We start from the raw sequence: 27,021 nt of genomic DNA, 5'->3' as shown, positions 1-27,021 counted from the left end.
GTTATGCTTACAGTTTAAAGGAGTAAGTGTAAGTCTGAAGCTTCATGCCGATGTTTGATTTGTAAACCTACCATAGGCCTTCCACACCACATTGTTGTGTATGCTTAATGTCACTTGTGCAAACTTTTCCCTCACAGCCTGAGTGTTTAGACCGGAAGTAAACATGATGACTCGAGCTCGACCTCTATGCTCACTCTTCGGGGTCCTTAGCAACCAAAACAAGCTACCTCTGTATCATAGCCAGCAGTGGCGTTGTCATAAATTAGACGCACACCTACCGTGTTATCAGTGTTAACATGAGCGATAACGAGAAAGACTTCAGGGAACAGGTGAGTTTTGAACAGTATAGTCACATTATGCCAGCTGCCAGACCGACGCATAGCTAGCTAGCGTTAGCCGGCTAGCTAGCAGCGAAGGCAACGGAGCAGGTCTGAAATGCCAGCAACTTTACTGAGACAGTCGACCTTAAGTTACATACAAGCACATTTTCGCATAAAGTTAGTGTTTTATATGTCACATTAGTAATGTATTGTTAAGAGTGCTAATAGAGCTTAAACTGTTCAACCTAGCTAGCTAAAGTTAGCACTGTGAGGCTAACAGCTTGTGAGCTTTGCAGGCCACAAGCAAGTTAGCACACTTTCACAGGGCTATGGCATTTATAGTTGCATTTTTTAATAACTATACACTGTTAACCCTCCTATTATCTTTGGGGCCAATTTGACCCCACTCAACGTTTAACGTCTTTAAATGGGCGAGTAACATTCTTTTGCGTCACATTAAATGCATTAAATAGTGGATAAACATGTAATTGGCATGATTACAGTATATTTTCAATGTCGTGTAACCTGGGGCCAATTTGACCACAGGCTGTTTTTAGCTGTATATAACATAAGAAACACTAACATCTTAAACACACTTGTTTTAGCTGTTTCAGATGACACTGAGGAGCTATAATATGTCATTTATAATGGTCAAAACATTCCCCTGTACTGTAGAGCTTTCACCAAGCATAACCACACCCTTAGCAGTGTGAGAAACACTGATAGTTACGGTGACATTTGGGAGAGAAAAACATGATTCCCATAAGAAATTTGATATATAAGGGAGAGGGGATTTTTTATGTAAAGGGATATTTAGGTAGGCAACAAGATACATTCAGTGCCTGACACATAATTTGTTTAACATCTATTATTACGATCATTTTCTGCAGGTTTTAATTGCTGGAGTCAAATTGACCCCACTTCATCAAAACTGTTAGTAAATTTGAAGGTAACAGGAGGGTTAACTGAGGACTAACCCAGACTATAGCAAGTTAACATGATTATTATGTACATGACATATGTTATTATTCTGGTTTTGCTTATGTTTTTTATCTTTGAAGCATTTACAAAAACCAACATGTCTTATCACCCTTGTTTGTTTTTTGTTAAGGTTGAGGTTGGAAGAAGGCAAAAGGCGGAAGAAGTTTCAGATGTGAAGTTGTTATTGTTTGATGAAGCTGATGGTGTTGATGCATGCTAATGTATTGGCGTTTGGAGGCTGACAGAAGCAAGCAAGATTTCCCCACTACTAGAGTGGTGTAATGGCAGATGGTAAATGGGGAAGAGGAGGAAAAAAGAAGTCATAATGTCAAACAGAAGAAAGAAGAAAGGAGTGGTTGTTTTGAAGTTATGAAGTTAAAGAAGTTATGAAGTTAAAATCAGAAGTGTACGGGGGTATGAGTATATTCCTAATAGCCTGCTATGTTACTTCTATAATTCATTCTTTCTTTTCTCTGAAGCATGCATTACTTTTCCTCTCTGTAACAAATCACTGGTTCATAACATGCAGATTTATTTTTATGCAAACTGGATTTGAGCTAAATTAGTTCATTTGTACTTAAATGATTAAAATGTATATTATGTATTATTTTTCTTAGGCAAACCTTTTTAGGCTCATTCAGTGTATAATGTCTTAATTGCTAAATCCCAAAGTGATGTGGACTCCTTTTTAAAGGGGCATGTAGAAGGCGTGAGTGAGGTCCCCTCCTGGCCCTTTAATTCCTTGTTGTTTGACTGGATGTCGGCTGCAGCATGTGTCTCACCTGCGTCCTGCCTGTCCAGGACTCACGGTCTGGCTCAAGGAGTGTGTCCCCTCGGGGCTCTGGGAAGTCTGCCAGCCGCTCCCCGGCCCATTCCCCTGCACGCTCCAAAGATGGCTCCCGCCATTCCAGGTCCAAATCTCGTTCTCGATCCCGGTCCAAATCCAGGTAAGACAGGATTTCCTTTTAATGTGTATATGGTGTATATATACAATTCAAAGGTAGTTGTAAATTTTTTGTTGTTGTTGTGTTTGTTTTTTTTAAGATAAGGTGGGGTTGATGCAAGAAAATGACACCACAAATTCTTCGTATACCTCACCAGGTCCCGTTCTTATCGAAGTTCACGCAGGCACTACTCTCGCTCTCGTTCCCGCTCGCACCGCCGACGTTCACGCAGTCGATCTCGAAGCTGGGAATACCGTCGACGCAGGAGCCACAGCCACTCCCCCATGTCAAACCGTCGCAGACACATCGGCAACAGGGTATATTTGGTTCAGATTTAAATTTTTGGAATTTGATTGAAATAAAATAAGACCTTAAAAACTTTTGAATAGGTTTCTAACATTAAAAATGAAAAGCCCTTAAAACTTTTGTCAGTTAAGAGATAAAATGGACATTTGTATTGATACAGCAGCAGTGTTCAGTTTTAAAATTAGTGATGACTTGTTTGTGTTTTTGGTCTCATTTCTTCCTTCAGGCCAACCCAGACCCCAACACATGTCTTGGTGTGTTTGGGCTAAGCCTGTACACAACTGAGAGAGACCTGAGGGAGGTTTTCTCTAAATACGGCCCACTCAGCGATGTCAGCATTGTGTACGACCAGCAGTCACGCCGCTCCCGAGGCTTTGCCTTCGTCTATTTTGAAAACTGTGAGGACTCCAAAGAGGTAAAGAGGATAACAGAAAAGCTCCTTTATGAGTCAGACTGTTGCTCTAACTTGGACCCAGTTCTGTCTTTCCAACCTATTGATTGATGTGTTAGTGCATTAGCCTTGTTTGATACAAGATTCATGTTTATGTCACTGTGCTTCACTCAGGCAAAAGAGCGTGCTAACGGCATGGAGCTCGACGGGCGCAGGATTCGAGTGGACTTCTCCATCACCAAAAGAGCCCACACTCCCACTCCTGGAATCTATATGGGACGGCCCACGTAGTGAGTGTTGCCTGGCATGTTGGGTGTTTTTGCAGCCTGCCAGCTTGTAGGCTGTATCACAGCTTGACGGTAAGCTCCCCCATGTTCTGTGCATGACAGCGGCGGGGGGCCCAGCACATCAAGGCGAGTGTCGAGGGATTACGACCGGGGCTACGACAGAGGATACGACCGCAGCTACGATCGCTATGACGACCGAGACTGTTACCGATCATACAGGTACGTTCCTCCCCTATAGGCCCGTTGGTCCTAGATGTGCTGTTGGCCCCGACTGGTGCCTCACTGGTCACTGTGTGTCTGCTCTCCTCACAGACGTAGATCTCCATCTCCGTACTACAGCAGAGGCACCTACCGCTCACGATCCCGATCACGGTCCTACTCACCACGTATGTTACACTTCTCAATTGCTCATATTCACACACACATTTACCATCACTGGAACACCTGGTTATCCTTAATTCCTTTAAATATTTAACCAAATATTTCATGTATCCATACATCTTTTTAGTAAAGCTCAAGTGTTGCACCACACTGTACTTGGCAGCTTGAATGTTTCTCTCGTGTCTTCTCAGGTCACTACTGAACAAAAATGAAGATGATGTCAACAACAAATTCATTGTTATTGTTTGGGGGCTTGTTTATTTTATTGTCCTGGCTAGATTGAAACATTGTTTGAAGCTATTGTATATGTGATAAGAATTCTGAATTAACCAATAAAAAAAAATGATAATAATAATGATAATGATAAAATCATGGTTGTAAAGGCACCACCTGCGCCTCAGCAGCACACTGTTTGGCCTCAGATGAACTCATCACATGCCATTTACCTGAGAGCTGCTCAGTACAGCTGGATGAACCGGCTGAACTATTTATGGCAAGATTTCTATATCACAAGTCGTCACTTTGTTCTGTTTGTCACTGGTTTCTTACGTCAGAAAAGAGTTTCTTATGTTAGATCTAAGTGTATCTTTCACATGCCCCTCTTTTTTCCTTATTTTTGTCTTTTCATTTGTGTATTATCCATTACATGTTTTTTTTTTAGCTGGTTGTATGAAAGCAATAAAATGTTGTTTGTTCATGCCGTGGAGTATCTTTTGTATTAAATAATAGTGCAGTGAAAAAGTAACTGGTCTCAGAAGGCCTGAACGCTGTGTGTTGGGAACATGGAGGCCAATTGAGTTTTAGTTTATAATCCAGTTAAAGATGACAATGGATGAAGGACGAAGGGAAGATTTTCCATGAGCTACAGACAGAAATCAAGTCTCTGTAAAACTGATTGACTCAGTCAAGTATTATAATTACTCTCCATTAGGTAGACTTGAATATACTTGCCTGAGATTAAATTGACCTCCATGATTTAAGTAAGAATAATGATAAGATGCATTTTTGGGCAAAGATTGGAAGCCAGAGTTGTTGCATAAAACTTCCTGCTGATGTTGATCTAGAGGACAATTCATATTTTTTTTTCAATTAATATATATGCACATATGTATATAAATATATATATATACACATATATAAGAAAAACTAGATCTGAAACTTAGTGTGAAATAGCAGAACTTTTTTTCCAAACACCTCTTTACAACAGCGACCTCTAGTGTCTCTCCAGGGCACTACAGCTATATAGTGGAGTAAATACTGTAAAATAAAAAATATTGTGCATAAATGGCTGTCACGGAATAAAGATAAAGTAAGTAAGACTGAAAAGACTGAACAGAAATACTGTTGGTTTTTTTTTGTTGTTTTTTCAATCTTCATTGAAAATGCATTTCAATGTACAAGCAGTTCAGATATGAGCTCAACATATTGTACAAAGAAACAGGAGTATAAATTAAAAAACATCATTGGAAAAAACAGACTCCATTAATGTAAAATCATTTGAGAATAAGAATCCAGAGTTCACAGGACAGATTGACAGTTTTATTAGTCAGTTTATAAGTTTGATAGTCTTTAGATATTCTATAAATTCACATAAAAACAATGAAACTCGGGGTAAGCTTTGTAATTCTGCATTTATGTACATGAAATTGGCTATATGGAATCAATAAGTTTACCATGAAATGAGTGTCAGATTTTGTCATGTTCAAAGTAAGTAATGACATTATTACAGTCAATTTTCACATTATGGCTAGGTTTACCCAATATACAGTACAGGCCAAAAGTTTGGACACACCTTCTCATTCAATGCATTTTCTTTATTTTCATGACTATTTACATTGTAGATTCTCACTGAAGGCATCAAAACTATGAATGAACACATGGAGTTATGTACTTAACAAAAAAAGGTGAAATAACTGAAAACATGTTTTATATTCTAATTTCTTCAAAATAGCCACCCTTTGCTCTTATTACTGCTTTGCACACTCTTGGCATTCTCTCGATGAGCTTCAAGAGGTAGTCACCTGAAATGGTTTTCCAACAGTCTTGAAGGAGTTCCCAGAGGTGTTCAGCACTTGTTGGCCCCTTTGCCTTCACTCTGCGGTCCAGCTCACCCCAAACCATCTCGATTGGGTTCAGGTCCAGTGACTGTGGAGGCCAGGTCATCTGCCGTAGCACTCCATCACTCTCCTTCTTGGTCAAATAGCCCTTACACAGCCTGGAGGTGTGTTTGGGGTCATTGTCCTGTTGAAAAATAAATGATGGTCCAACTAAACGCAAACCGGATGGGATGGCATGTCGCTGCAGGATGCTGTGGTAGCCATGCTGGTTCAGTGTGCCTTCAATTTTGAATAAATCCCCAACAGTGTCACCAGCAAAACACCCCCACACCATCACACCTCCTCCTCCATGCTTCACAGTGGGAACCAGGCATGTGGAATCCATCCGTTCACCTTTTCTGCATCTCACAAAGACACGGCGGTTGGAACCAAAGATCTCAAATTTGGACTCATCAGACCAAAGCACAGATTTCCACTGGTCTAATGTCCATTCCTTGTGTTTCTTGGCCCAAACAAATCTCCTCTGCTTGTTGCCTCTCCTTAGCAGTGGTTTCCTAGCAGCTATTTGACCATGAAGGCCTGATTGGCACAGTCTCCTCTTAACAGTTGTTCTAGAGATGGGTCTGCTGCTAGAACTCTGTGTGGCATTTATCTGCTCTCTGATCTGAGCTGCTGTTAACTTGCGATTTCTGAGGCTGGTGACTCGGATGAACTTGTCCTCAGAAGCAGAGGTGACTCTTGGTCTTCCTTTCCTGGGTCGGTCCGCATGTGTGCCAGTTTCGTTGTAGCGCTTGATGGTTTTTGCGACTCCACTTGGGGACACATTTAAAGTTTTTGCAATTTTCCGGACTGACTGACCTTCATTTCTTAAAGTAACAATGGCCACTCGTTTTTCTTTAGTTAGCTGATTGGTTCTTGCCATAATATGAATTTTAACAGTTGTCCAATAGGGCTGTCGGCTGTGTAGTAACCTGACTTCTGCACAACACAACTGATGGTCCCAACCCCATTGATAAAGCAAGAAATTCCACTAATTAACCCTGATAAGGCACACCTGTGAAGTGAAAACCATTTCAGGTGACTACCTCTTGAAGCTCATCGAGAGAATGCCAAGAGTGTGCAAAGCAGTAATCAGAGCAAAGGGTGGCTATTTTGAAGAAACTAGAATATAAAACATGTTTTCAGTTATTTCACCTTTTTTTCTTAAGTACATAACTCCACATGTGTTCATTCATAGTTTTGATTCCTTCAGTGAGAATCTACAATGTAAATTAGTCATGAAAATAAAGAAAACGCATTGAACGAGAAGGTGTGTCCAAACTTTTGGCCTGTACTGTATATATTCTTTCATTGGAGTCAGAAAAGTATTTGAATATACACAGTGGAAAAATAAATGCTCTAAAGATTCAACTTCATCACTGCAGAAATTACATTTGTTTTCAATATCTGATGTTTTAGAGAAATGTATATATATTATGTAAATATATTATGTAAAATTTTGATGTGTTCTTTAATTTTATTGGTAATCTGGCAATGATATTTTCCTTCTTTCATCAAATATATTATGGATATGTTCATTGTAGCATTTAGTATTCATAATGTCGATACCATTGAACAGCATTAATAGGTCAGTCCTCAGTGTTTCTTGAAATTGCAGATGACTTTCCATCAGCTGGGAAAGACCATATCAAATATCTTTCATTACATGAATAAATTCTCTGTTTGTTACAGGAGGCAATGAACCACCAACCTCAAAGAGATCACTCACATAAAAAAAAAAAAAAAAATACCCTTATCAACCCAGTTTTACTTAAATATAGATTTTTTTTCCCAACAATAATGTCTTCATTATTCTACAGGATGGTTTTGTGTGGGGAAAGGTTATAAACATAATAACATCATTTCCAAGCTTGCGGCGCCTGCTGATAAAGTTTAAATAATTTTATAGGCCCCTGATCAATAACATGAAATGAAATCAATCACTCCACATCTTTCCCTGGACCCTGAAAGTATTTCTTTTTGTAGGTGTTGGTATTCATTAGTAAGAATGTTATTTATTTCATTTGATGCTGAGTGTTGGACAAACACAGATATACCAGGGCAAAAAAGTGAAACACCTTCAGCCTCTTAAGGACTTAAACAAACAAACAAACAAACAAACAAACAAACAAATAAATAAATAAATAAAACAGTCTCTTTTAAAGTATTGGAAGAGAATCAAGTTACCCAATTAACATATCTTTAGTTGCATCGATACTTAAATGCCTGACAATTGTTTTCACTGGAATATTGCTTATGTTTTCATCATCTGTGTCAATTTTGGCTGCAGATTTCACACTCTCCTGTGTTGACATGCCACCCCGAAGCTTTTTATAAAACTCGTTTTTCTCTCTGAAATAAAATAAAAACCAGAATAGTCACTTTGCTGTCATTCCGGCCACCTCTGACGTAGGAGTTTCAGTCCCTCTCCTGACCAATCAGAGTCCTCCCCCATCCAAATACTTCCGCTATGCGCCCTGCCTTGCCTTTCCAGTGGAGCGGCCGGCGTGTCTACCAGCAGGAGTGTGTACCACGTAGACCACAGACTTATAAAGGCTATTAAGGTAACAAGAGTGACACTGTGGCGGCTAAACAGCAGTTAGAAAGTCTGTAATGAGTGTAAAATGCAGGCAGCGGGCCGGAATATCCGCCTAATAAGCAGCAGTGCTCCTAGTTAGCTGCTAGAGGCTAGTTAGCATGGAGAGCAGATGAATGGGGCTGCTTTGCCACACGTTTTGCAGTCTGGCTGGCCCATCAGGATGAACCTAGCTGTAGATCCACACCAGCATGCTTACACCAGGACTAAAGACAGCTTAGCCACACGTTGTCACAGAGTTCTTGCATTATTTAACAGCAGCAGCAGTGTTTGGAGTATTGCAGTGAACCTTTACTAAATAGATCCCATTTTGTCTTTGCTTTTGTTGGGGTTTGGCACTGTCTGCATGTGTGTGTGTGGTTTGAAATGGGTGTCCTGTACTCATTGGGGAGCTGACTCGCCTGTATGTCTCTTGCAGATGCCTCCAAAGAAGGGAGGAGAAGCCCCCAAGCCACCTCCACTGATTGGACGGTTTGGGACGTCTCTGAAAATAGGCATTGTGGGGTTGCCTAACGTTGGGTATGTAAATGAAATGACTTATGCAGACAATCACCATGCCTGTCAGGTGTTGTAGGAAGTGAACTGTTGTCCTCCTTCCGGTGGTCAGTGAAGGCTGATCAGGGCCGTGCTGATGTGTGTTTCTGACGTTCTGCACCGCAGGAAGTCCACCTTCTTCAACGTGCTCACCAAGAGTCAGGCCGCCGCCGAGAACTTCCCGTTCTGCACCATCGACCCAAATGAGAGCAGGGTGCCCATCCCCGACGAGCGCTACGACTACCTCTGCCAGTTCCACAAACCGGCCAGGTACGCTGTTGGGTCAACATGCATGTATTTATTTATTTATTTTTAATATTCCCAAAGTTTTGACTCATTTTTTTTTTTCCAATTTCAGTTTACTTTTGATTAGTTTAGTCTTTTTGTGAGGTGGGGTGTTCATCAGGGGTGAGATAAAAAAAAATTCAGAAAAGGTTTTGTGTAATAAGAACTCAACTAAACGTCATATTAAAAAAATGTGTTCACTAAGGAAAGAGGAACAACCAAATAAACTGAGAAAGACAAAAACTAAAGAATTTTTGTCTGTAATTTTAGTTTTGTAAACACACAATACAGTATAATCCCTGATCCCTCGTCTCTCTGGCGACCCCGCTGTCTTCTCCCTCTCCGTCTGCAGCAAGGTGCCAGCGTTTCTGAACGTCGTGGACATCGCCGGCCTGGTGAGGGGAGCTCACGCCGGGCAGGGGCTCGGAAACGCCTTCCTCTCCCACATCAGTGCCTGCGATGGCATCTTCCACATGACGCGTGAGTTGCTTAGTCAGCGAGTCGGTGCAGCTGCAGCAGCCCTCCCCCCGCTCGGGACAGGTGTCAGCAGGGCAGGGCAGGACAGCTCAGTCAGAGTTTGTGAATTACTCTTTCCTAAAGTTAGACAAAAAAAAAAGAAAAAACTCTTGAATCTGCAGAATTAAATCAGGGGATGCACCGGGAATAATAAAACAGAGTCAAGGTGTAGTTCTGCAGCTGAGTGGTGCATTTTTGAATATTTAAATTGGGTGGCATTCCCCTTTAACACCATTCACAGGCTCTCAGATTTCAACAAGTGTGATTGTTTGCACTTCGTGTGTGTTTTTTTTAAGGTGCGTTTGATGACGAGGACATCATACACGTGGATGGTAACGTCGACCCGGTGAGGGACATAGAGACCATCCATGAGGAGCTGAGACTCAAGGACGAGGAGATGATCGCTCCCATCTTGGACAAACTGGAGAAGACCGCCGTCAGGGGAGGGGACAAAAAACTCAAACCCGAATACGTAAGTAAATCGTGCTCGTGCGTCACAGATCTCCCGCAAAGATGATGACAGAGAGCGCAGACCCCCAAAACGTTTGGTCTTCTTGCCTCAGGATATCATGTTGAAGATAAAGAGCTGGGTGGTGGAGGAGAAGAAACACATCCGATTTTACCACGACTGGAATGACAAAGAGGTATGAGTGTGTGTGTGTGTGTGTGTGTGTGTGTGTGCGCACCTCAGTGTGTGGTTGTGTGTAACCTGGATGTGCCAGTAGATCTGCATTTTACTGATTTTAATTTGTGGTTTTCAGAAGAGAACTGTAGCTGTGTGTGCTTAACGTGGTTGATCTGTGTCATTTTGTCTGTCTTATTGGATAAAACAGTCTGCTTATTACTGCTTTATTAGCTTTTGTAATTCTCTGGCAGGACATGCTTACTATTACTCATTTTCTTCTTAGGGATTGATAAATTATTTTTGATTCTAAGTCATTTCTCCAGGTTTTGTCAACACGTCATTTTTCCATGATTTGAGTCTTTTCATTTGTCTCTGTAGATCGAGGTGTTGAACAAATACCTGTTTTTGACATCCAAGCCCATGATCTACCTGGTCAATCTGTCTGAGAAGGATTACATCCGGAAAAAGAACAAGTGGTACGTTTGCCTCCGCCTTCACATAAACCCGTGGAGGTCCAATGCGTGGACCTCGAGTGCTTTGTTGATGCATGCGGCTGTCTGAGCTCGCTGCTTCTGCCCCGCAGGCTGGCAAAGATCAAGGAGTGGGTCGATGCCCACGACCCCGGCGCTCTGGTCATTCCCCTCAGCGGAGTGCTGGAGTTCAAGCTTCAGGACATGTCCGACGAGGAGAGGAGCAAATACTGTGAGGAGCAGAAGACGCAGAGGTGAGGCACGCACGTGAACAATCCAGTTCACAGTTTATTTAAATGCCAAGTACAATAAATATAGCCTACATTAATAACAACATACAGTGTAGCACATACTGATGAGACTTCACATGTAATGAAACAGGACACTTTAATAAAAAAAAACATTTCATAAAAACATATAAAGACAGTTTCAAAACATTTTTTCTTGTCACTCTTGCTGATTGAATCCTTGATCCAAGAACTAACATTACTTGACAGCAACATAATTTTTATCAATTTTAAACTAAATACAGTGTTTATACGTGCAAACTTGTGCTGTTGTGTAAAATTGAATAGTATTCCCTGCTCACAGTCATAAGGAGGTCTTATGATTTCTCCCAGTTTTATTTCCCATCAGCAGATTAAATTCTCAGGGCTTCACCTCGTCACCCTCCTTAAGATATTTTGCTTAGTAGCTCCAGCACAGCTCATCGGCTTCGTGTGCATCTATTTGTTGTCAGTGTGATGACCAAAATCATCAAGGCGGGCTACGCAGCGCTACAGCTGGAATACTTCTTCACAGCGGGACCGGATGAGGTGCGAGCGTGGACCATCAGGGTGAGTTCTGTGATGATAAATAACCGTGTTTCATCAGTGTCACCATATCAGCGCCGTCTCTCCTCATATGTGTCCTGGAGTCCTGTCAGATACATCCTCCCTGGGAAGGAAAAGTGTCATCTGAAGTTCACCATTTAACATCTCTAAAGTACAGAAGACCCTTTGTTTAACGTTGTAATCATTTGTTAAATCAAACGCTTAAATTACCTATTAGTTTCTTTTTTTTTTCACATTTGAGGTCCATTTTCAGGTGGGCAATATAGTGAATATTACATTTTCATGATACGACAGTGTGGTAATGTGATTCATCGAATTGGGTTTTGTGTTGTGCTGCAACAGAAAGGCACCAAGGCTCCCCAGGCTGCAGGAAAAATCCACACCGACTTTGAGAAAGGCTTCATCATGGCTGAGGTGATGAAGTATGCCGACTTCAAAGAGGAGGGCAGTGAAAATGCTGTCAAGGTGCGTGTTTAAGGATTCCTGTCAGTAGCTACAGTGACATTCTGGGACGTATCAGTGAATCCTGTTTTAATTCGCCTCCCGATGTCTGTTTCTCTCCTCCGCAGGCTGCTGGGAAATACAGGCAACAGGGCAGGAACTACATCGTGGAGGACGGGGATATTATATTTTTCAAATTCAACACACCCAATGCCCCCAAAAAGAAATAAAGGGGGGAACTCAGAGTAACACAGTGCAGACTGGCGCCTGAGAGCTACAGTGTCTGACGCTCTTCATGCTTCTCTCTTGAATCTGTTGGGACAAAACAGTGCCAGGCGTGGACCAGGGGAGGGGATTTCTAAGTTATTGAAATGTTCAGGGACCTGCAGATGAAATGTAACGGGACAAAAATATAGAAGAACTTTCTATAGAGGCACACTATACATTCCAATCTACAATATTTTCAATTAAACGGACCTCAGCGACGTAAAAGTGAACGCACGCCGTCAGACAGTGTAGCACTCAAGGCCAAGACTGCACTGAGTTCTCGGTTCCTGGGCGGGATGGTGTTATTATTGTAATTATTATTTTAGATAAAGCAAAGCAGGCAGCTTTGACAGTGCCTGATCAGAAACCCAGATGGGGAATGTTGATTCACACACGGCTTCCGCTGATTTACGTTTGGGGCTCGGGAGGGAAAACTCCCCCCTTGTTCACACTTCAGTGTTTTCATCCCGCAGCAGCATCCCCGCTTTCATGGTGAACCGACAGATGCTCAGTGTGTTGTTGCCCTGCGGATCATCTGGCCCAGACTGTGTAGCTTCAAACGCATCTCTCACCTCTCCTCTCCATCACTCAAACATTTTGCCAAATTGTGGACTTGCTATGAATCTTTTCCTTCTAACTATACCAGAGTGAGGTGGTGAGGAATTGGGAAATTGGGGGGGAGAAGAAACTTTCAGGGTGAAACAAAATAATCTGTAAGGAAAAATGGAAATGCATGTGCTGCGTCTTCACTGATTGTGTTCACACTCAATAAAAGGAGACAACCTCTAAGATGGCTTGGTGATTTTCTTTCTTTCTTTTCTTTTTTTTTCTTTTTTTCACTGTGTCATGCAAACAGGAACTTGGTGCATGCATGGGTTAAAGTGGGGGATTGTGTAATCTGCAGCGAGGGATGTGATCATGTCGAGGCTGTGTTGGCGTGGGCATGAAAATCCCCCAGGTGGCGGCCAATTGTGAGCACCACCAAAAACTTCCAATGCCTGCCTTCCGTCGGGGCGTCTATAAACAACTTTCGGCTGGGTGGAAAAACTAATAAACAACCAAAACAACGCGCGGAGTCCACAAGCGTGTTTATGCGACGGGGAAACGCAAAGATTAAATGGTGAGATTTCGACAGCGAGCCAGCTGTTTTCCGAGTACTACTCCGCGGATTCAGCTGCATTCCATTTCTGTTCTCGTCCAACAACAAACAGGAAACGCACGTCCTATTAAAAAAATGATGCACAGCGCGGCCGGCCAATCACGTCGCACTGAACCCATCGGCCGGCCAATCAGCTTAAAGAAGAACGGCGGGACTTCCTGTAATGTGATGCAAATTCGACGGTCAAGCTTGTTAGTCCCACCTTTTTGTGTTTCCCGCACCGTCAATCAAAATAGAAAAAAAAATCGACCAGAATTCACCGATCAACACTAGCCCGCCTTTGATAAAATAATCATGTTCGGAGTTTAGTTGATCAGATGATCTTCCGATTACTACCATTCACGCTATGACTGGTACGTAAACACTTAGCGCATCGACGCGTACAAGTAAATCGGTGAGTTTGTGCAGCCTACAGCCAAGCGAGCTACGTCTTTTAATCTTTTGCCAGAGCTCCAGCGCTAGCTAGATATGGTTAGCTCACTAGCTCGCTGGCTAGCCGCGGAGTTGACAAAGTAAACATTCAAATCTGCGCCTCAGAATCGCCTTTGCAAAGTTGAGTTTCGCCGTCAACTCCTTTTTGGGACGGACGAGTGGGGATGCTTTGCGAGCTTTTTCGGGGAGGCGAGAGTTGAAGATTAGCGCTACAGAGTTTTGTTGCTCAGTTTCCCCCCTCTCTCTCCCTGCTAGCGCCGGAGCAGCCTTTCAAACAAGGAGAAATGGCGTCCGCGGACGTGGACAGCAGTCAAAGCGAGTTTCTGCAGCACGGCGGCGGAGCGGAAACACAGGTATCCCGACATTTTTGGGCTCATCTCTCCTCTCGCTTTCTCCCTACCTAGGATGTTTTTTTGAGAGCATGAAGTTCACACGTTTTAAAAAATTTGATGCATGGGGTGAAAGCCGTACACTTCCTGTGTTCCCCTCAATAACGGCCACCCACTTTACCCCTCTAAAACCCGCCCATAGTGGGTAGGACACTGAAGTCAGTCACTTGGGTCGGCTCGCTGGAAGATAGCCGGTGTGTGTGTGTGTGTGTGTGTGTGCCTTTTGGGCTGGGAGCGTGATGTGCCGTCACACACACTCTCATGTCATCTTCTCGATATTCAAAACAGGAGCGATCACCTCTTGTCGGAATAGCCACCCATCCCCCACTCACACACACACACACCCTGCACTCGACCATCTCCATGCAGGCTAGGCAGCATGCAACTTGAATGTGTGTGTGTTTGTGTGTTAGTGCCTGTGTGCTCGTCGATTATTTGCATCACCACAAATCCCTAACCCTAACCCTAACCCCACTTCCTGTGATTCACCCTCTCTCTCTCTCTCTGATTTGTCAGCAGTGTGTGTGAATCCATCAGACAGTAACACACACACACACACACACACACCCGGCTGCCGTGCCCTTTGATCGCAGGCCAAGTTGAGATGAATGTCTTGTTTGCTGCGATGTGATGTCTCATTCATTCACGTTTGTCCGTTTCACTCCCAGACGACGGATATGTCAGCCATTCAGCTCACGGGTTCGGACCGGTGGGAGGTGTTAACTCCGGTCTCGGCTGTGAAGGAGGACCAGGGAGTCGTTCACATTCCAAATTCGGGGATTGTCACGTCGAACGGGCAGTATGTGCTTCCGCTTGGGAGTATTCCCAACCAGCCCATTTATGTTACAGCGTCTGGGAATGAGGCCTCGGCGAATGGAGTGTCTGGCATTCAGTATCAGGTGGAATAACACACACACACACACACACACCTAATACACAGTGAGTGTTGTTTACAGCCAGTGATGCTGACTGCAGCTGTCACCCGGTCCTCCAGGTCATCCCGCAGATCCAAAATGCAGATGGGACGCTTGCAGGATTCCCAGCACAGGGATTGGATGACGGCACGGGGCAAATCCAGCTCATCCCCGACGGCAGCCAGGGCAGCCTGGGAATCAGCGGCGCCACGACAACGACCACAGACCTCCTGACGCAGGCGGGGCAGGTGCAGCCGATCCAGGGCGTGTCGCTGGCCGGGGGGGCGGCGTACACCGGCACGGTACCCGTAGGGCTGCCCAGCAACATAACCTTCGTCCCCATAAACAGCGTGGACCTGGAGTCGCTAGGGCTGGCGGGCGCTCAGACAGTCCCCATAGCGACCGGCGTCACCGCGGAGGGCCAGCTGATCATGGGCGGCCAGGCGCTGGAGAGCCAGGGTCAGGAGGCCGCAGCCAAACAGCCGCTGGTCACGGTGAGCGACGCCAGCGCCAACCCGGAGCTCTTCGTGCCAACCACAACGACGTCCTCCTCCAGCGCCTCCCAGCTGCCCGAGACCATCGACGGCACCGGCGTCCTGACCCAGGCCACCGCCGTGTCCGCAGGCGTGTCCGACCCCTCCTCCTCAGAGAACTTCAACTCCCACAACCACCTGCAGCAGATCCAGGTCAGAGCGCCTCACACTAATCTGCTCTTTATTTTGTTATTTTGCATTTATAGTTTCTGTTAAAGCTTCACTGACTTGTTTTTTCAATATATAAGATCCAGTGCTATCCATTGTTTGAGTCAATCAATCAGTCTGACTTTATTTCTGTTTTTATTCGAGCTGAACACAAAATCATATTGCGATTAACTTTTCAGATATTGCGATTGCAGTATGAGTCACGGTTTTAGTAGGAATGATCATTTTTGCATTGTAATTTTCATTTTCTTGTTTTCTCACATCTGGAAAATATAATTTGTAGTCCAGGGCATCTTTGTGACAACATAATAGTGTATTTACAACAATGTCCTGTCACACATTTTTACTTTAATCCCAAAATTTTGCGAATTGGATGTTGCACTTGGCCGTATTGCAGTTTTGCTATTATTTCGATTAATTGTTCAACCCTAGTTTTCATAAAAACAAATCCCAACGGTGACATCTGTGAGTAAACCAGCACCTCACCAGTTCATGTGCGTGTTCTTCCTCTCTACAACAGTCTCTGCTGCACCTGTTAAACTGGGGCAAACCCCTAAGCAGAAACCGGGCCGCATTGTTGGGTTTCACTCGCCACCGTTTGTAATTTTAAGTCAATTTCACCGTTTCTGTGCGTTGCAGGTGTCAACTTCAAACGCCACCACTATCTCCCAGCCCATCCTGCAGCTGTCAGGGGACAGCCAGGCCCAGGTGGCCCCGGTGGCCCAGGGCCAGGACCTGGCCGCGGCAGCAGGCCAGACGCTGCAGAGCGTGCAGCTGGTCAACCCGGGCACCTTCCTCATCCAGGCCCAAACTGTCACTGCCACTGGACAGATCCAGTGGCAGACCTTCCAGGTACGGCCTCAGGAGCGTTGACGGATGCTATTTTTCTAGTTCATTTCATGTTTTAGGGCAGCAGGGTGGCCTGCTGGTGCTCTCAAGAACATCCAAATGGGGATCTATGAAATATGCTGTGTTTTTGTGCTCACATCTTGTATTAATTTCTGTTCAAGATTTCCGATTCCTCCTCTGTAATACTTGTGTTCCCTCCACCTCGTCTTCATCCAGGTTCAGGGCGTCCAGTCTCTGCAGGGTCTCCAGCTGCCCCAGGGCCAGTGTCAGACCCAGCAGCTAACCTTAGCCCCAGTCCAAACCCTCCCTCTGGGTCAGGCGGGTCAGGTCAGCCTACCCAACCTCCAGACGGTCACAGTCAACTCGGTAGCGCAGGCCGGGGTGCATTACACACAGGGCGAGGACGCGAGTAGTCCAGCTGGTATGGGGCTCTTTGACATACGTCCATAACGTTCAGCGGCAGGTTTTTGTGCCAGAGCTCACGGAAACCAATTTCTCGTTCTCGCCTCGGTTCAGATATCCATATAAAGGAAGAGCCAGACTCTGAGGAGTGGCAGCTGAGCGGAGACTCCACGCTGAACCCCAGCGACCTGAACAACCTGCGCGTCCAGCTGGGAGACGAGGACATGGAGACGCCCGGCGGGGAGGGCAAGAGGCTCCGCAGAGTGGCCTGCACCTGCCCCAACTGCAAGGAGTCCGGAGGAAGGTCGGCCCCCTCACACACCCTGCACACACACACACCACCTGACAACCACACTTTGTTTAATTATCTAAGTGAAGGCCTTAAAACGTCTTGTTTCATGCAGGCTACTCTACAGCCAGGCCATTTTAATTCAACTGTAAACTAAATTTGAATGACGTTTTTTTTTTTACTGTGTCATATTTAATTCGCTTTACCAGAACATGCCAAACATTAATTTCATTACAACCACTTCACAGTCGGGCATCAGGCTGTCGCTTAAGATTTGCCTGGGTTTCTCGTGCTGAAATAAAATTGCACTGAATTGATCCCTTGGGGGAAATTCAGGACTCATTTATAGTTTCATAACGTTTATTAGCTATACTCAATTGGAAATGGTGTGTTTTTTTCTGATGTTAACTACAGCACACTGTGTGCAGAGCTCACTTGAGAAATATGTAAATGACAGAGGTAAGCAAAAAAAAAAAAAAGATTGACATTGTCCTTTTAAGTTGTTAAATTGATCTCAAATCCAGCTCCGCATATAAAAGTTTGGATTATTTTCTGCATCTATTCTGTTCCAACACAATAATTTTCATGTCTGTTTTGATCCTTCATCAGGGAATTGCGCTTGTAATGATTTCATAAATAATTTTAATTGCATGAAGAGGGCTTTTTTTCCCCCCTTCTATCTGTTATTAAGCTTCACAGACCGTTAGATTGTATATTTTCAGGGTCCCGTTTCAAGGCTCATTTTCAAGGTGTTTTTTTTTTTTTTTTTTTCTCGAGTAATTATGCATCCTTATGACACCGCTGGGAGAGCGAGTGATTTATGTGTCGTCTCAATCCCCTCTCTCTCTTTTTTTTTTTTTTCCTCCTCTCTCAGAGGTTCGGGCATGGGGAAGAAGAAGCAGCATATCTGCCACATTCCTGGCTGCGGGAAGGTGTATGGCAAGACGTCCCACCTGCGAGCCCACCTGCGCTGGCACAGCGGGGAGAGACCCTTCGTCTGCAACTGGATGTTCTGCGGCAAGAGGTTCACCAGGAGCGACGAGCTTCAGAGACACAGGAGGACACACACAGGTGAGACCAAACGTCCCGCTAATTTTGTATTTTCCGCACATTATTTTTGTAAAATGCCGCGAAAAAATGAAGCGTGTCGTGATATATTTGGACGGTAAGAACGGGAAATGCCTCACTTCTTGGTCTCTGACTGAACGCGGGGCTTAAAGCAACGCACCGGCTTTTTGCTGGGTTGCTGCTCTGTTGATGAGAACACAGACGCCACAATCATCCATCTGTCCGCACCAGATCACTCTGTCCTGTTCCACGGTAGCACGTAGGAAAACACTCTGCAGTGTGATACTTGGCAACCAGCATTATCTCCAAAGTGAGAAAAACGAGAACTTCCAGCAGCTCTGGAGCTGAGCGCACGGCGGACGATGAGCCGGTGAATCTATTGTATTTGGTTCTCACGTTTTTCACACAAAGGGACAGAGACTAAACGTTTGTGGCCGTTAGCCCTCGTCCATGTCATTACTAGTAGAAAGGAATAATCTCATTTTTCTTTATAAAAGTGACATATGCATTGACACGTGAGAAACAAAATAGAAAGAAGCATGGAAATGTGCACCTGCATGTCCAACGTTGGGATTTGACTCTCAGAGGAACGCAGTGCTGGTCGAGGCGTGGTGACCACACCAGCAGTGAGTCAGACAGCTTCATGTAAGGGTGGATCAACAGACTCTCAGTATTGGCTAATATCAGTATCGGTCCATTATTACTGCCAAAATGACATATTGGCACTTGTTACTCTTTTTTTCTAGCAGTATGTCACTTAATCCACCCGTGAAGTGAACCTTTTACACTTGCATCTGCACTGGGATGCTTACAAAAAATGATATCCATTTCGGCTGTTGTGAGTGTGAAAATATCCAGTATTGGTAGAAGTCATAGCTTCCCGTGCCTAGTTTTGTGTATGTATACAAAATAAGATGCAAAAATGAATCCCGTTTGAGTTGAAACTGAACGTGGTCGCTCGTCTGTAACGTCTCCAAAAACAGACCAGGCTGCATCATGATGTTTTGTTTTTTGAAATTTCTTGCTGCTATCTGTTGGTGCATGAATTTAGAAACTTAATCAGGAGAATTGGCTTTCAGTTTCCATAGTGATCATACAAAAAATAAATGTAACACTAGCTATTCTATAGCCTCCAACCGCGGGCCACGTCCCCCACCGTCCTTCACCGGCGTCCGTCCCAGGACACGTGCACTCTCTCTCTGGCGTGCATGTAAAACGCTTTAAAGTCATGTGTTTCCTGTGAAGGGCTTACTTGTTCCCCACTCAGTTTCCCCCTCTGGCCGGTGTGTGTGTGTGTCCCCGCAGGAGAGAAGAAGTTTGTGTGCACAGAGTGCTCCAAGAGGTTCATGCGGAGCGACCACCTGGCCAAGCACATAAAGACTCACCAGAATAAAAAAGGTGGGGGCGTGTCCTCCTCCTCCTCCCCGCCCCCCAGCGACGCCATCATCACCTCCGACGGAACCACACTCATCCTCCAGACAGCCACCACCCACGACCTCGTAGCCAATCAGGAGATCCCTTTGCAGCTTGTCACCGTGGCGCCCGGTGAGGTCATGGAATAAGAGGCGGGGAGGGGCGGCTAATTACAAACTGGCCTATCACAGGGACCTCTTGGGCTTTACTCTCCCACCCCCTCCCCCCTTACTTTTTTTGTGTTTTTTTTTTTTTTTTTTTTTTTTTTTTACATATGAATATATACGTAAATATATATGACAAATATATATATTTAAGTAAGAGTTATCATGACTTTATGTTTGTTTTTTGCAGTCTTTTTATAGGCGGGCAAAAAAAAAATAACATTAATGTGGTTGCTATGTACACATGTGCAAACAATTTCACATACACTCAAGCGCGCGCACACACACACACACACACACACACACACATGCATAGACACTCAACCCTGACAAATACTCAAACACAATGAAATGCCTTATTTTGTATCATACTCTTGTATAAAATGCTGGAGGTGCATGTGTTTTTTTAAGCTTTGCGGATGATGTAACTGTAATGGAGATAAATGTTTGTCAAATGATGATGAAAATGGTGGGAGTTTTTTTTTTGTTTTTGTTTTTGTTTTGGAAGAGGGAAAAGGAACTAGTGTACCTCTCTGGGATGATTGACATTTAATGGTCGTCTCCGGTGGGGGGCGGCCGGGGGGGGGGCGGTGCTGCTGCACGGCGGTGGCTCGGGGAGAATCGGAGACTCTGTTTGAGGCAGCATGGCGGCCGTCGACACCGGGACGTCCCGCAGCAGCAGCAGCAGCAGCGACACAATCAGACGGGCAGTGGCGCGGCTGCGTCGGTGTCGGGCCATGTTGCTTCAAGCAGAGCTGACATCCGCCGGCGGCCACGGCAGGACGACAGTGCCACTGCTCACTGATCTCAAAGATGCAAGTCGCCCTGTTTTTTTGTTTTTTTTTAATTTTAATTTTTTAAGGGGGGGAGGGGCAGCTTCTTCCAGTGTCTGGTCAGTCTGAGCAGAATGTCTCGGGTCATCTGTCCTCACAAGCGCACCGTCCGATGTGCTTGTCCAAGTCAATAAACGTCTATTTTTTCATTTTGTTTTTTTTTTTTTAACCCCTCCCCCCACACCCTCATGCATTTTGTTTAGCTGTAAATTCACCTTGTATTTCAGTTTTCCATGTCTCTTTGCCAGCCTGGGTGTTGTGTAAATCGATGGTTTGTGGGTGGTGATCATTGGGTCGGACGGTTACCTCTGAATTCCTGCAGCTCCATTAAAAAACGTGAGACGTATGCAACAAATCAGCGAGCTGCTGCCGAAGCGTTGTCACCAAACATTCCAGTTGGATAGCAGATGATGTGGAATTACACTTTTTTTTTTTTTAAATGACTCTTCTGTTGGTAATTCAGGCCAGATGTCGCTCAGTGAAGAGACAACAATCACGCCATTGTCATTTTGTTTATTTGAATTAATTGTAACCTTTTCCTCAGTTTGTCCATGTTTGTAGCGTTCATTTACATGTATATTATCTTATTTTCACTGTTTATAGAAGCCATTACTTAGTTAACTGAATCTGTTGTATCAAAACCTTATTTTAAGTGATTTTTTTTTTAAAGAATTTGTGTAAAATTTGAATGTTACTTTTTGTAAAACCTTTTTTCAAATGGATCACAATAAAAGTTTGAAACCTTCCAGTAACAAGCTGCTTGTGTCTTGAGGCAGCGTGGATGTATTTACTGTATTTCATGTGCAGCAGCGCTCGACTAAATACTCCTATCATCATACAAAGTAAAGCCAACAATACACCAGGCGAAACTTGGGGAAATTTATTGTTGGGGAATTTATTCAACCAAAAAAAATATGTTCAACAATACAGGTAGTCAACACAAAGAGATTCAGGAGTTGGATGATGAAGAAAAATCCTTGGATATTGTTATTATTATTATTTTTTTTACTATTAACAGAAAATCTCATTTTGGCTAGGACCAAAATCTGAATGTCATCTAAGCAGGCTCTCTCTTCAGATTCATGACGCTGCATTTGTCCATGCATCGCCTCGACAGCCTGAAACATCTTTCCCTGAGAGTTACTGTGATGTCGATGACTTTCCACAGGAAACCGGGGACTCAAGTCAAGCCTGTTTTCATTGAGTGTAGCTGTCGTAAACAGATAAACAGTGTTCCTACACATTTTCAATTGCAAAATTGTTCCTCCTCCTTCCCGTGATTTGATGATGTCAGTGTCAGATATGATGTGGAGAGGCCGGGCAGTACCAGACTTAACCGTGCCGTCTCTGTGGTTTGACGTGATTCTAACAAACAAATGTGAAGATGCAGTTGTATCTGCCTTAGGACACCATTATTTTTCCAGACTTATATTTTTTTCCCAATTTCTACATTTATCCAAACCTGATTTTACTTGACTTCCCAGGCCTACACAGGAATCCTGTAAACTACACAACAATCAGTAAATCGGATCACATCAATGGACGAAAAGATAACCTTTACCTTGCAGGAGGAAAAACCCAGCAGGGCCTTCAAATATTTTTTTCCCCTCAGTAAAAGTAGTTACAGTTGGAGGTGACCTCAGCCTTCCTACTGACAGATGGTTGCTTTGTCAGAGGATAAGCAGCGGTGCGACTTTCTCAGCAAGAGTTATGATCATACTGGCATCATCCCCGTTTGAGCCGCAGCCAAAAACAGGATTTCCAATCAGTGCAAATTTACCAAAACCTATTACAGGGGAAATATTGGAGAGACAAAGAACTCATATGCATGATTTGTTTCAGAGACACATTCTCAATGCCTACACACACACACACACACACACAAACACACACCCTAACACACATACACGCACACATGTACACAAAAACGTCTCCTAAACCACCTTCACCTGACCACAGTAATTCCCCCCTCACACAGTATAAAAAGAACATAAAGCAAAACAGAAAACAAAAGTCTTGAGCCGCTCGGTGCCGGGTTGTGGTCGGCCTTTCAGCGTTCAGCCGCTCCCAAAAGGGGAGAGGAGCCTCTCCACGATGCAGACTCTTTAAACAGAGTCCAATTCACCGCCTCGTCACGGTCCCCGCTGGAGAATCACAACTCTGTGTGATCATCTGAGAGAGGAAGAAACAGACGGGTCAAACTTGTGGATTGATTGATTGACTTTCTGACTCGTTAATCAGCAAAAATGGTTAATGTGAAAAAGGGAGTGAATGGCAGGCATGGCGAAAAACATCTTTTTTTGTTCTGTTTGATGATTTTTATGTTGCCATTATGACCCTGGAAGGATACACTGCCCTTCATTTGGACATGTTTTTATTTTATTCAATGTGGGGAAAAACACTGCAGCTTAGAATGCAAAAGATGGTTGTGTGAAATTTATCTGATGTACATATCAAGATAATTATTGATATTTACTGATGTTATAAATTTTATGATGGCAACATTTTTGGCATCTTGGTAATCAAGTAAATTCATCACATTAATTAGAAAAAACAGCAACTGCACCTCCGCAATTTGAAGAACTTTGGTTTTAATCATATTGAGGGTAAAGATTAATTAGAAATGAGCGCTGCTGTGTAGGCTGTAACATAACTTGCGAGTCCAGATTAGGTTCAGATGAGTCAAACACCTCACATTTTTTTGTTGTGCTGCTCAGTTTCAAAGAAATGTAAGAAGCTCAGAGGAAATCTGACGAGCTCATTATAACTGTCTCGGGAAGTGTTGATGCAGCTGCCTTCCACAGTCCAGCGTTTAAAGTACAGTTGTCCCTCGCTATAATGCGGTTCACCTTTCGCGGCCTCGCAGTTTCGCGGATTTTTTTTAGTGCAATTTTGCATGCTTTTTTTTTTTCCAGCGCATTGTGTTCTGCGTCCTTATTTTTCTACGAAGGTTTGAACTTTGAGAGTGTTTAACCCTCTGAGCCCCAAAACCCGCCGGCGGGATAGAAAGGCATGTATTTTTCAAAAAATCGCCAAAATTCAACCGTTTATCATGGCTGAAAGCTTTAAAAACCGATTTTCTCGTCGGAATTTGAATTTTCCGATGGTATATGAATGCAACATGTCCGACTTACACTTAGCGGTAGAAAAAAGGACGAAACTAAGCCTAATCCAAATCATTTTATTGTACATGCTTCATTCAACAATTCGCCAAAAAATAGCCGTTTACTCAATCCAGATCATTCAAAAAACAGAAAATTCTGCGGTCTTCAGCGGATCTGAGACATCTTGAATGATTCAGGTGAGCCCAACAGTTGCGTGAAAAAAATTCACTGAATTTCAGCGTGCAGGTAGCAGCAGTAACATGGAAGGGCTCAAGGCAGTAAAAACGCCTAAGTTTATACAGGTTGGAAAAATGTTAATATTTCAGGAAATAAACCATGTGAAGTCCTACTTTTTTTTCCTGGATCAGTGACATGTGTGGGCACCTGAAAAAATGTTCTGTACATTAATTCCAATGTTTCTCTATTTTTGTAAAATAAATTATCAAAAAAAGTCAGTTTGCGTTTTTTATTTTTTTTATGATTTATGGCACTATAACTCTTTTATACAGCATGAAAGACATTATTGAATGACTCCATGTGATAGCCACAGCTGTGCTGTTTCCATAGAGGTGCAGCACTTGTAATTGCAGTGAAAAACAAGCCCACAGTGAGCCAAAATGTGAGGGGAGCAGAAAACGCCCAAAAACTGCTTGGGGCTCAGAGGGTTAAACAAGAGAGAAAAGTGAGAAAATGTTAACGCCTGTCTGAGAAAAGTGTATAAAGTGTGTAGTGGGGGGTTTTACAGCCTTAAAACATCTATCATCATTCGCGGATTTCGCCTATTGCGGGTTATTTTTAGAACGTAACTCCCGCGATTAACAAGGGACCACTGTGATCCAAAAATCACACAATATCTTTAAACCAAATGGCAATACATATCCAATCACCGCCCACACTCTGAATTGTGAGGTGTGTTTTTGGGTCTCTGTCTTTACTCGCTGCTGTGTGTCGTGGGTTTAGTACCTGTGTGCCGCGGCTGTGCTGCTGTGTGGTTCTCTGCCGCCCTCTCCTGAACCCGGGTCTGCAGCCGTTTGATCTCCTGGTCGTAGTCGGTCCACTCTGCCACGATCCTCACGGCAGCCTGCAGCTTGGGCTCCTTGGTCATGGGGTTGTTACACTGTGGAGATCGGCAACGTGGGAGAAAGGGAAGGAGCAGATCATATCATCAACCGTTATGTTCAGTGGCAGTAAAGAAAATCATTTCATTCCTTTTATCTATTCCATTTGTTTCCTAGCACTTAAAGCGGCACTACACATCTTTACTGGGTTCGGAAACTTTGAAATTCATAACCAAGAAATCAAGGAAATTTTGATTAATTACTTCCTGCGGGCAGAGACGTCATCACACCCGAACACCGGGATTTTGTTTGGACAAGTGCAGTGAATTTACAGGGTTTTAATTAGTGCGCTGGGACGGTCTTCTCTGCTGCAGCCTCACTTTGTGATGTGAGCTGACAAGACGCCTGTTAATTTGCCTAGTGGAGCTTTACAATTTAATTATTCAGTGGTGATACGGATATTGTAAGAGCGCTAAGCATCTTTGTTTTCTCTTTCTATTTCTAATTTTTTTATTTATTTATTTCAGATGATCTCTGATATGAAGCTTTTCCCAGCAGCACATTCATCTGGGATGCTATCAAGATATTAGACTTTTGTAACACTAAAATCCCATTCATTTTTAATAGAGATTCCTGTTATTGTGCTATTTTTCATGTTGTTCTTCCACACACAGACAGACTGCTGGTACCAGATCTATAGTCTTGGCCTTCTTCTTGGAGGTGTCGTCACACCACGTCTCACACCACAGCCACTCCTGAGGCAGAGACTTGATGGGCACCTGGTGGATCATGTTGTTGGGCAAATCCTGGACAGACACAAATAATGAGACCAATGAGGGAGGTGCAGACGGCAGCGGTTGAACACACTGTACAAATTGAACTTGAAAGGAGATAGTGGCTATGGTAACACCTGTCATTATGTGACAGCTCTGGACGCACAAAAATGAGTTTGCTCATTCCCACTGACAAAATCAACACACAAAGGGGGTAGAGTGCGTCCAGCCCAAATGTGCACATAAGCAGTAATAAAGGAAGTCATACAGAGATGGCTGAGGCACAGAAAAACATGTATTTTCACTCGAGGGTGCAGAGAGAGATGTGATCGCACAAAATCTGATCCTGGAAATCAGAGCTCCCGTCAAAGTTAGGTCAAACTGACAAATGGAAGCGCATGGAGTGAGAAAGGCAGACAGTCCCAGACCTGGTCGAGGTTGGACAGGCTGTTGGGGTCCTGGCTGAGACCCTGGTACTGCCCTCTCAGCCGGTCTCCTGCGGCTATCTTACGGAACTTCTTCAGGTCGACCACATACAGCGCACTGTACAGGAGAGATGGCGAGATGAGAAGAGAGATGAAAAATATATTGTAAAAGAGAAACGGGTGATAAACCGTTAAATCTGTCGGGATGGGACAAGCTTAAGCGTTACAATTCAAAGCACACGGCGGGAGGCCTTTCTACCTGATGTGGTACTTGCGTCCAGCGAGGTGGCTGGCCCAGTAGCCCGACTTCCAGAAGCGGTAGCCGTCCATCTCCCTCCGGCTCTCGCAGAACGGAGTGTATCCGTACGGAGCGCCCTCCAGGTCAAAGTCACGCAGCTCCTTCAGGTCTGTGCGCACAATCTGAAGGAGAGGAGGAGGAGACAGAGACTTCCAGATGATTTAGAGCCCTTAATCATAGTTCCCACTCTCAAGGGGCTTTACGGGTGAAGTTCACAAAAAGAGAGAGAGAGGGAGAGCGAATGAGTGCCAATCTTTTTGCTGCCAGGGATGACACTGTGAAAACAAATTTCTTCTATCTATTAATCTCAGAGAGATAAAGGCAGAAAAGGGGAAGTTGGTCAGATTATCAATTAGACCATATGACTATAGCTGAAAAAAAAAAAAAAACAAACACAAATGTGTGGTCATGCATGTACTAACAATATTTCTCCAAGCTTTTTTCATGTTTGTGCAAATACCAAACCTTTCGAAACCT

The 27,021-nt window shown here is 43.9% G+C and overlaps 4 protein-coding genes across 6 annotated transcripts in view; 3 read left to right on the top strand and 1 right to left on the bottom strand.

Moving 5' to 3' along the window:
* The first annotated feature begins 38 nt into the window (after positions 1 to 38).
* LOC115380691 (transformer-2 protein homolog beta-like) lies at positions 39 to 4,305 on the top strand. Of its 2 annotated transcripts, XM_030081849.1 has the most exons (8): positions 39 to 329; positions 1,432 to 2,248; positions 2,403 to 2,562; positions 2,778 to 2,966; positions 3,117 to 3,232; positions 3,332 to 3,448; positions 3,542 to 3,615; positions 3,802 to 4,305. In XM_030081849.1, exons 2-8 carry the CDS (start codon positions 2,073 to 2,075, stop codon positions 3,810 to 3,812), a joined length of 843 nt encoding a protein of 280 aa, XP_029937709.1. In that variant the 5' UTR covers positions 39 to 329; positions 1,432 to 2,072; the 3' UTR covers positions 3,813 to 4,305. The 2 variants fall into 2 exon arrangements, with proteins under 2 accessions (XP_029937709.1, XP_029937710.1); XM_030081850.1 differs by lacking the exon at positions 39 to 329 and having other exon boundaries at positions 350 to 2,248.
* A 3,809-nt stretch (positions 4,306 to 8,114) lies between these two features.
* Positions 8,115 to 13,062, top strand: LOC115380692 (obg-like ATPase 1). Its single transcript, XM_030081851.1, has 11 exons — positions 8,115 to 8,270; positions 8,721 to 8,821; positions 8,963 to 9,106; positions 9,474 to 9,601; positions 9,934 to 10,109; positions 10,201 to 10,281; positions 10,641 to 10,738; positions 10,846 to 10,986; positions 11,472 to 11,568; positions 11,908 to 12,030; positions 12,135 to 13,062. The coding sequence occupies exons 2-11, from the start codon at positions 8,721 to 8,723 to the stop codon at positions 12,234 to 12,236; spliced, it is 1,191 nt and encodes a 396-aa protein (XP_029937711.1). The 5' UTR covers positions 8,115 to 8,270; the 3' UTR covers positions 12,237 to 13,062.
* A 589-nt stretch (positions 13,063 to 13,651) lies between these two features.
* Positions 13,652 to 20,111, top strand: LOC115380689 (transcription factor Sp3-like). Of its 2 annotated transcripts, none has more exons than XM_030081846.1 (9): positions 13,652 to 13,785; positions 14,120 to 14,217; positions 14,922 to 15,152; positions 15,248 to 15,853; positions 16,508 to 16,720; positions 16,934 to 17,138; positions 17,234 to 17,423; positions 18,283 to 18,479; positions 19,782 to 20,111. In XM_030081846.1, the coding sequence occupies exons 1-9, from the start codon at positions 13,779 to 13,781 to the stop codon at positions 20,036 to 20,038; spliced, it is 2,004 nt and encodes a 667-aa protein (XP_029937706.1). In that variant the 5' UTR covers positions 13,652 to 13,778; the 3' UTR covers positions 20,039 to 20,111. The 2 variants fall into 2 exon arrangements, with proteins under 2 accessions (XP_029937706.1, XP_029937707.1); XM_030081847.1 differs by having other exon boundaries at positions 13,652 to 13,826.
* Positions 20,112 to 21,751: 1,640 nt separating this feature from the next.
* Positions 21,752 to 27,021, bottom strand: part of uggt1 (UDP-glucose glycoprotein glucosyltransferase 1) — a 28,397-nt gene continuing 23,127 nt past the window's right edge. The window contains exons 36-40 of the mRNA XM_030082078.1: positions 26,506 to 26,666; positions 26,250 to 26,364; positions 25,738 to 25,854; positions 24,954 to 25,107; positions 21,752 to 23,058 (exon numbers count right to left, since the gene is read on the bottom strand). Coding sequence (XP_029937938.1) covers positions 23,039 to 23,058; positions 24,954 to 25,107; positions 25,738 to 25,854; positions 26,250 to 26,364; positions 26,506 to 26,666 — 567 coding nt within the window. The 3' untranslated portion in view covers positions 21,752 to 23,038. The remainder of the gene's footprint in view (positions 23,059 to 24,953; positions 25,108 to 25,737; positions 25,855 to 26,249; positions 26,365 to 26,505; positions 26,667 to 27,021) is intronic.

The sequence above is a fragment of the Myripristis murdjan genome, chromosome 22 (genome assembly GCF_902150065.1).
Source record: "Myripristis murdjan chromosome 22, fMyrMur1.1, whole genome shotgun sequence".
In the NCBI taxonomy this organism is placed as follows: Eukaryota; Metazoa; Chordata; class Actinopteri; order Holocentriformes; family Holocentridae; genus Myripristis; species Myripristis murdjan.
The sequence above is the reverse complement of the archived record's forward strand: the minus strand, read 5'-3'. Positions and strand labels throughout refer to the sequence as shown.

What these genes read in the sequence shown, in the direction of transcription:
- LOC115380691 (XM_030081849.1), top strand. Translation starts at nt 2,073, where the DNA reads ATGTGTCTCACCTGCGTCCTGCCTGTCCAGGACTCACGGTCTGGCTCA. An exon ending in GCAGACACATCGGCAACAGG is followed by an intron (nt 2,563 to 2,777) that starts GTATATTTGGTT and finishes TTCTTCCTTCAG; the next exon opens with GCCAACCCAGACCCCAACAC. An exon ending in GACTGTTACCGATCATACAG is followed by an intron (nt 3,449 to 3,541) that starts GTACGTTCCTCC and finishes CTCTCCTCACAG; the next exon opens with ACGTAGATCTCCATCTCCGT.
- LOC115380692 (XM_030081851.1), top strand. Translation starts at nt 8,721, where the DNA reads ATGCCTCCAAAGAAGGGAGGAGAAGCCCCCAAGCCACCTCCACTGATT. An exon ending in TGGCATCTTCCACATGACGC is followed by an intron (nt 9,602 to 9,933) that starts GTGAGTTGCTTA and finishes GTTTTTTTTAAG; the next exon opens with GTGCGTTTGATGACGAGGAC. An exon ending in GAGGAGCAGAAGACGCAGAG is followed by an intron (nt 10,987 to 11,471) that starts GTGAGGCACGCA and finishes ATTTGTTGTCAG; the next exon opens with TGTGATGACCAAAATCATCA.
- LOC115380689 (XM_030081846.1), top strand. An exon ending in ACCACCTGCAGCAGATCCAG is followed by an intron (nt 15,854 to 16,507) that starts GTCAGAGCGCCT and finishes TGTGCGTTGCAG; the next exon opens with GTGTCAACTTCAAACGCCAC. An exon ending in TGCAAGGAGTCCGGAGGAAG is followed by an intron (nt 17,424 to 18,282) that starts GTCGGCCCCCTC and finishes CTCCTCTCTCAG; the next exon opens with AGGTTCGGGCATGGGGAAGA.